At 35.8% G+C, this 9353-nt stretch overlaps 1 protein-coding gene across 1 annotated transcript in view; it reads right to left on the bottom strand.

The window, feature by feature from the left end:
- Positions 1 to 1252: 1252 nt before the first annotated feature.
- The window catches only part of VPS50 (VPS50 subunit of EARP/GARPII complex), a 131485-nt gene continuing 123384 nt past the window's right edge, over positions 1253 to 9353 (bottom strand). The window contains exons 26-28 of the mRNA XM_039255453.1: positions 7202 to 7323; positions 5227 to 5416; positions 1253 to 2007 (exon numbers count right to left, since the gene is read on the bottom strand). Coding sequence (XP_039111384.1) covers positions 1888 to 2007; positions 5227 to 5416; positions 7202 to 7323 — 432 coding nt within the window. The 3' untranslated portion in view covers positions 1253 to 1887. The remainder of the gene's footprint in view (positions 2008 to 5226; positions 5417 to 7201; positions 7324 to 9353) is intronic.

The following is a 9353-nucleotide window of genomic DNA, read 5'->3' as shown; positions in this document are numbered from 1 at the left end:
TTTATCAATTTTATCACCCTGAAAAACACTCTTAACAGGTAGGTAATTGCTGCTCCTGCTACCTAGGGCAAACTAAAGTAGAAATTAAAGAAAGCCTACTAGAAACCCCATGTGAAAAAGAAGAAATAAGTAGATCCTAATCAACTGAGAAATAAATGACACTGATTAGCTCTTTATGTGCCCAAACTGAACATGTCATTTAAACACAAGGACCAAGCTTATTTCATATTTGTTTTCTTCCAGTGGCTCCCTCCGTATGGATAATGGCTCCTGGCAGAATCTGCCTTCCAAGTACACAATCTAATGCCACAAGTAGACCGTAATAGCACCAAGCTCATGCCTTTTTGCAAGAAGAAAGTTTTACTGTTAATATTGACGGTAAATGAACTGCAAAGTGAGAGGTTGAAAACAAAAACCTCATCATACAGAAGCACATACTAACACCCAGAGATGTATTCTTAAAGCATTTTGTATTCTACTGTGCTGGTTGTGAAAATCTGCAGGGACTGGCAGACACCGAGTGGCAATCACCTCCTTATTCACCTCCACGCCTGCTCACACACCACCCTGTGCCCTCCACTTCAGCATCTCCGTTCCCAGAAGACTCACAGGACACAAAGTCGTTTCTCACGAGATGATGCCTCAGGATTCTATGAGCCGTTGATGTTATAGGTCACGCCCAGTAATCCCGGACCAACACCTCACAAACTTTAGAGCCTTCTATTCCCCAGTCATAAAGATCATGAAAGAAATTCCTAATTGGACAGTTGGCAGGAGTGCATGGGAAACTGATTTGTATGTCATATATGTTGACAGAAGGTCTCTGGCTTCAAAAGCAAAATACACAGTTATTAATTAACTGAGTTCCAAAGTTTATCACTAGCTAGCTCACATTATTTTACATCTGTGATACAAAGCAGACATGTAAGAAAGATGAATATATGACCATAAGCTAATACTTGACTAACAGTCCTTTCCCTAACTCAGCTAAGCCAGGTTTTGCCATCCTAAGACAAAAGTTGAATTCAAAGAGAGCAACGCTTATGTGGAAAAATGTCCCACATTAAAAAAAAAAAAAATCCCACAATCACCATTCTGTGTGCTCCTCAGGCACTGTAAAAGTACCCTCGATAAGTTACTTTTCACCATTGGTTTCGGGATATAAGATGATTAAAATTAGAACACACTGAAAAACTCCATTACGGTTTCATAAACTCTACCTGCAAATATCAAAATTTAGTCTCACATAGGCTGATAGTGTTAGAGTATAACATTTATTCAATTTCATCATTTATGATCACTGTTAACCAAATTAACCCCGAGATAAACTCACATTCAAAAACACAGAGAGCATAATGATTTTTCAACTATTTTGCTTACATGTACTTTTCAATTCTCATGCAGTGCTCATAATTAGGAGATACTGTACATAAAACCTCTCATTTATGCTTTTAAGAACCAAGGAGAGAGGGCAAAAAAAAAAAAAAACAAAAAACCCAAAACCCAAAACCAACAACAAACACATAAATTCATTATCCAAAAAGTGCCCATGGATGTACTGTCACTGTTCCTTCTAATTGTACACCTACAGTACATTCTTCAGTAAAATGTGTAACTGCAGTCACATAACAATACTTATGACAAGGCAATGATATCATTTCAGGAAAAAAATACAACAGAGGACACTCGAAGTTGAAGAGAAGGACCAGAGCATATAAAAGTCATTTGAGAATACCACACAGACTTCAGTGTTTTCCACTTTCCTGTTGGAAAGAACATGCACAGAGATTTCTTAGCAGACAATTGTCAGGAATGCATGAAAAATTGGCTTTCATGTCATCTATGTTGAGAGAAGATCAACGCCATTGAGAAAAAAGAATGCGTTCATTATCTTTTGGGTCTGTCTATATCATCTATAGCAGCTAGAAGCTTTTGTCTTGCTTTCTTATTGATATGGGATCCCAGGCAAACATTTACAAGATTGGTCAGCTGTTTCGTTGAGTATTCCTGCTCGGGGAAAAAAAAAAATGTTAGTACGCTCAAAGACATGTATTTGATCAATGCAAGGAAAGAACAGACACTCAGGTTTCAGTGGCTGGTGACTGAGCACTACAAATCAGTGAAAAACAGTGGAAATTATAGTTTAAGACATGAAAGACAAATTATTTACTGAGCTATAATAACAATAAGGATACTGCAGCATACATTTGAAACAGAAAGCACTGGAATCTTTTTAATACGGCAAAGTAATCTGATGTGCCTACGTTTTTTGTTACTTTTAAGACTATCTTTTTCTACTTTTTTTTTTTTTAATGTTTTATTTATTTCTAGGAGAGGAGAGAGACAGCTTGAGCAGGGGAGGGTCAGAGAGAGAGGGAGTCACAGACTGAAACAGGCTCCAGGCCCTGAGCTGGCAGTCAGCACAGAGCCCGACGCGGGGCTCGAACCCACGAACCGTGAGATCATGACCTAAGCGAAAGTCGGAAGCTTAACCGACTAAGCCACCCAGGCGCCCCTATCTTTTTCTACTTTTAAGACGCCCCTATCTTTTTCTACTTTTAAGACTACCTTAAGAAAGATTAGGCTTTATTAAGCTATTAAAATACACCGACCTCCCAAATTTTTAAAATGCTACTAAGTAAGTATTTTCTGGAACTCTATATTTTACAAACATTTTAAGGGGGAAGAAAAAAATCTCTAACCACAGAACAACTTTTCTGAGATATGATAAATGAGTACAGTAATAAGGATCAAAAAGGTACTAGATTTTAATCCTTCATATTGTCATTGTAGCTAATAAGTAAAATTAAGACTACAAGTATTTTATGCTGTACAAATCTATTTGGTTCCTGAATTTCAGATGAGTTGCTAGGATGAGAATGAATAGGGACTCATCAGAAAGATTTGCATATTGATCTGGTTCTGGAGGATGAATAGCAAGAGTTCAGATAAGGAAAGAGAGTTCTATACTAAATCTATTAAGAAAAGTCATCTGTCAGGATGCCTGGTGGCTTAGTCGGTTAAGTGTCTGACTTGATCTCAGCTCAGGTGATGATCTCACAGTTCATGAGTTCGAGCCCCAAGCTGGGCTCTGCACTGACAGCACAGAGCCTGCTTGAGATTCTCTCTCTCTCTCTGTCCCTCCCACTTATGCTCAAGTTATTTCACTCTCTCAGAAATAAACATTAAAAGAAAATAAAAGAAATGTCATCTGTCTAGGGTGCCTGGGTGGCTCAGTTGGTTAAATGTCCAACTGTTGACTTTGGCTCAGGTCATGATCTCACAGTTTTGAGATCGAGCCCTGTGTCAGGCTCCAAGGTGACAGCACAGAGCCTGCTTGGGATTCTCTCTCTCTCTCTCTCTCTGCACCTCCTCTGCTCTCCTTCTGCCTCAAAATAAATAAAACCTTAAAAACAAAAAAAGAAAGTCATTTGTTTTCACTGGAGGTAGCCACTAAAGAGAGTATAATTTAAAAATATGAGAAACAGTTCATTTTTAAAAGTCAGCAGGGGCAGCTGGGTGGCTCAGTCAGTTAAGCATCCAAATTCGGCTCAGGTCATGATCTCACGGTTCATGAGTTCAAGCCCCATGTGGGGCTCTCTGCTGTCAGCACAGAGCCCCCTTTAGATCCTCTGTCCCTGCCTCTCTCTGCCCCTCCTCTGCTCTCTCTCAAAAATGAACATTAAAAAAAATACTAACTACTACCAAAACTTTTAAAAATTAATCAATTAATTAAAAAAATAAAAATTCAGCAAACTATTCAGTTTGTGTATCTCCTCTGAGAGCTCCTATTAGCATGTGGTAAATTCTCTCTATCAGTCAACACTTAAAAAGTATCTACTGCCATCATCACTGGGCTAGACCTTGTGGGGAGTGCCCTAGAAGGCAGGACAGTCAGGTCCTGAGAAAATTACAGTGAATTACATATATCAGTTCAAGTTCTCACAAAATACTAGCTTAATAATTTTGGTTCACTATATTAAAAGAGGAACCTAAAAAATGGGTATTATTCTTGTATCAAATCATGGATATCTAAGAGCTATGCTTTCTCTCTTCAGTTACTTGTATTCTTTCCCTAAACCCCTTCCTCAGTAGCAACGTCAAAGTGTTTGCAGCTTCCTTTACTAAATGAATTCCAACAACATTCAGCAGTTCATCTGCACCTGGTTTAGCATTCTGGTTTTCAAATGTCAGATGTTGGTGGGACTAAAAGGGGTGACATTTTCCACAATTCTGGTGTATTGTTCAAAATCACTGAAAATAATATATACATTTCTACTTTGCTCCTAACGATCTGAAACTGACCTACAATGGGCACATTTGCACAAAACTCAGGCTGATATTCATTTCATTTTTCTAGAGTATTGAAACCAGGCAGGATGAGGCTGATAGAATATAAATAATTCCTTACTTCTTTACCCTGTCAAAAGAAATAAAAACTTGCTTTGCTTTTACCCATGATGTTATAGCATAAGTAACTGAAGGAATTACAGGAAGTAACTTCAGGAGTTACTGAAGGAATACAATTGGTGATAATTTTAATGCTTTCCATGTTTTCATTAAATCTGTCTTCACATACTGCCTACCTATACAAATGACTGAACAATCCCAAAGAAAAGCTCCCCATATTGAGCATGTGGTAGTGATATATGGTGAGTTGAACTGTGCCCAAAATTCAGCATCCCATATAACGCTTGATAGTATTTTTCTCAATTTATCTATATATCCCACACAAAAGAAAAATGATCACATCTATACTCAAGGCAAAGTTTAATGTAAAGTTAAATTTAGTCTTTTAAATATTAACATAAATATTTAAATTAATCATCATTAATACCTGTCAGTGTGGTCAGCATGATACCAGTTCATTGTTGAGGGCTATAAGGCTTAAGTTATATAATAGACTTTAGCTTGTGAATCATTTTAGTGTTGCTGTCTTCAATTTGTCTTGATGTTAACCAACTTCAGCCTTTTCCAACAATACAGTTGAAGGATAAACATAGCTAAAGTTCAGACTCTGCCTACCTTTCCAGATAATTACTGTTACAGTTCTGAAAGATCTCAAAAGGATTTGATTATGCAAAGGGCATTGCATAGACACAGTGTGAATATGGTAAAGAACTGGCTGTTTCTTTATATTTCACTCTTGAATTATATAATATACCAGACAAGAACAGCACAAAGGAAAAGGAATAAAAACTTAATTAACTGTTTTCCAGCTCTCACCCTGTGCTCTTTGATCCAGCGTTCCATGTCATTCTCGGTTAGATAGTAGGCTTTAATATAGGTTTCCACAAATTCTTTATCAGGAATGGGTCTAATATCTGTTAGTTTTTCAAGTTTCATTAAAAACTGTTGAAAATCCAATTGCATCAAGGCACGACCCTCATTACTACACTTCTTGACGTTGGCATATCTAAGATACACAATAATAAAAAAAACAGAGGATGGAAAAAGAAGCCTGTAGGGACTTCAACTTTTCTTTAACCCATATCTAGACAGATTCTCTAGAAATGAGAAGGCTGTAAGAAAAACAACACATGAGCCTTGTGTCAGAAGGACTGGGTTGTGTTCGGACCCTGTCACTCAGCAGTCATTTTACCTATGGGCCTCAGTTTCCTCTTTCCAAAGCAAAAATATCAAATAACTTCTAAAGTTCTTTGCGGCTCTACAGACTACAGTTCCCCACAGTTCATTAAGATAATCATCTGTAAGAAAGTTAAACTGGTATCCCAGTCAATTTGGCTGCCAAGAATTATTTATAAGAACTAAGCTATGAATACTCCAAAGTAATCTTAGTTTCATAAAACGGTTCAATATTGTAACTACTGGGTGCAAAGGAAACAAATGTAATAATTCTCCTATGAACAGTCAGCAAACCAGAGAAACCTGTAAGCATCTGAGAAAAGAGAGTATATACATAGTTTTCATAATAAAACACTTCATAGACTTATTCTGACACCCGACACTACTGAAAAACTGTGTTCTAAGGTGGAGTAGTAATAAGAATAAATGTATTAACCCTTAGAGTACAACATTTTATTACTCATAAGTCAGTGTCTCATTCCTTCAATAATATCCAGTCCAAAAAATGTAGTACTTCCCCTAAGGAAATCTGCAAGGAAACTAAAGCACATATTATTTGAAGCGAAGTGACCAGGGTTTTTGTTTTTGTTTTTTTTTTTAATAATAAAAAAATGCTTCATACAGAAATAAAACCTTTACTTTTCTACTTTATTAAATAAATTTATTAAAAATACTTTTCAGTCATGACTGTTGACACAGGGCCATTCTGTGACATATGGCACTGTTGATTTTTCAATACAGAGTGCCAAAACTTGTCAGCTTATCACTGTCACCTTCCCACTAAGACTTTCTTCTTTATAACAAAGAAGAACCGAAATCAGATAAATGATAATGTGGAAATTCACTTGATACACAACTCCAGACTGCATGAATGGTCTTCGAGATAGCAGACTGCTTTCCAGAATCTGTGTTCAATGTGCAAGCATGATCTCTGAGTAAGTGGGAAAATAAGTACAGATAGATCTTTAAATTCAGCATATGAAAGATGTACACAGTTTACAATGATACAATGATATTATTAACTGACAGTGATTATGAGGACTAATTTTGTCATCAGAAAATTAGAGATTCATAAACCTTCTTGGTATTTGAAAACTGTGTGACCCTGGATAAGTTATTTAACCTCTGTAAGCCTCAATTTTCTGAAGCTAGATTTTCCCCTTGATAAAACAGAGAATGATGGTTCTATCAAAGAGTTTTTTAGTTAGGATTTGGTGATATTATCCTGTGAAGTGCTTGATCCAGTAAATGACACACAGTGCTCAATAAATGTTATGCATAATCATCATAATAATTACATTATTAAGGAATAATGACTATTATGAGTTTAACCTTCAGATAACAATTAGATGCTACTTTCCTTGCTCCTCTACTAGCTGGTTCTAGGTCACCACAGAGAAAAGAAAGCACAGACAGAAGAGCCATAGTGGGGTTTAAAGTTTCTTCAATTTTCTTCAATTATGTTCTAAAGTCAAACCTGAATTATTGTAGGAATATATTTACTATTATTTATGATTTCCTCTACCTATTCTCTCCAGTAGTGATAATACACAATATTATCTATAGATTACGATTTATCATTGAAGACTCAGATAATGCTTTCATGAAAACTTACCCTTCCACAATAGTTCTATTGGCCAACCGTATACAGTGTTCCCAAAGTATATTAGACACAGGCAGAGGTATCCGAACTCTCTTAGAAACCTCATTTAACCTCCTGTTAAACTGCTCAAATTCCTAAGAAGACAAAAATCATGGCCATATGTGAATATAATTATAATTCCACATTGCTTTCCCATCTCACTGGCAAAGAAGCTATAGAAAGACTCAGAGTCAAACTAAGCAAAACAAAAAGGGAGAATGCAAAAGATAACTTGGACTTAGTATGAAGGGTTTTTTTTTTAAGTATATCAAACTGTATAAACTGTGTTGTGATACAGGGTACACTATATTTCATCTCAAGGAAATAAGTGTCATTAACAGATTAAACAATGCTACCAATGTTCAAATGCTTCTTTATCTCAAATTTTTCTATGACTGTTGGTATGGGCTAAAAGACTTTAATAACCTAAAAAGTCATTAAAGTTATCTTCAAGAAACCCAGTTTAATTTTTTAAAATGTTTATTCATTTATTTTTGAGAGAGAGAGAATGTGTGAATGGGGAAGGACAGAGACACACAAAATCCAAAGCAGCCTCTAGGCTCTGGGCTGTCAGCACAGAGTCCAACACAGGGCTTGAATCCACGAACCGTGAGATCATGACCAGAGACAAAGTTGGATGCTTAACTGAATGAACCACTGAGGCACCCCAGAAAACCCAGTTTTAAAAAATGTTTTAAAAGCTTTCAACTCAGAGTGAACTGTGAATCACTTGTAATTTGAGGCCATACTCCTTAGAGAGCAATCAGATAAATTACTCTTTTTCTTAAACATTTTTTAAATGTAAATAAATTATATCCTGAATGATTTGAAAGTTATGTGATAGCTGCAAATTTTTAGTACAAAGGAAAAAATAAAGTGAAACAATTCTGGTTTCCTACAGAAAAACTAAATATTTTCATTACTTATTAACTTTTATGATACCACTGCACTAAAAATAAAAATACACGTGACTCATTTAGACAAATTCTAACAATTACATAAAAGCAAATGGTTTATTGTTCATTAAATATATTTCTAGTTTCTTTGGACGATTAATCATCTAAATATGTTCATTTACAAAAGTAAATGATATTGATCCTTCCTTGACAGTATTTCAAATAAATATAACAAAGCTTAAAATGACATTTTTCCTTCCATTTCCTCAAAACAGCAGCCACACATTGCTTAGTAAGTCAAGAATGACATGTCTTCAAATATTCTAATAACACATGGGAGGAAAAGGAATCTAATTACCAGTCAAGCTACTACATGATTATTTGCTATCCTTTTGCTAATCACAATTTTTGATGATTTATTTTTGACAACCGTTTTAAATTATTTATGAAAAAGTAAATTTTCAATCCACTAAGCTTACTTTTGAAAATCGAAGTTAAACAAACAACGGCTCTTCATCCTTTTGGTCTTATGAATCTACCAGACACTACCATTTGTTACTGCATTCATGCTTCACTAAACTCTGCGTTAGCTTTCCGGAGTCATGATTCAGTACTTTTTCATTAATATTTTATTTTTTAACTTTTTAATGTAATTTTTTAATGTTTCTTTATTTTTAAGAGGGAGAGAAAGTGTGAGCAGGGGAGGGCCAGAGCCCTCTGTGAGCAGAGGGAGACACAGAATCTGAAGCAGACTCCAGGCTCTGAGCTGTCAGCACAGAGTCCAACGTGGGGCTCGAACTCATGAACTGTGAGATCATGACCCGAGGTGAAGTCAGACGCTTAACCTACTGAGCCACCCAGGCACCCCACTAATATTTTAAAGATAAAGTTATATGCTAACTGTATGAAATGTCACTCTACTCATTGCTAAATCCAATGTTCAAGAATGCTTGTTATCAAATGAATAATAAAGCCATTTCATTTTACTTATGATGGGGGGAGGGCAACAAATACAGGGTATTTTTTACCTAAAGGTTTGGATTTGGCAGAGTAATAGAAAGGATAAAAGTTATATAAAAGTTTCTGTAGAAAAGAAGGTGTTAAGCTGCTAAAAACTGGGTTCAGGTTAATAATCAGAATAATACTGGTTCTTTCTTAAAATACTAATGTTTCTTATAATTAAGAATAACTAAAGCAAGCAGGCTCCTTCTGGTATACATACCCACTAA

Source organism: Hyaena hyaena, unplaced genomic scaffold (assembly GCF_003009895.1).
Source record: "Hyaena hyaena isolate Hyena2069 unplaced genomic scaffold, ASM300989v1 scaffold_528, whole genome shotgun sequence".
Taxonomy (NCBI): domain Eukaryota; kingdom Metazoa; phylum Chordata; class Mammalia; order Carnivora; family Hyaenidae; genus Hyaena; species Hyaena hyaena.
This window is presented reverse-complemented; position numbering and strand designations above follow the sequence as displayed.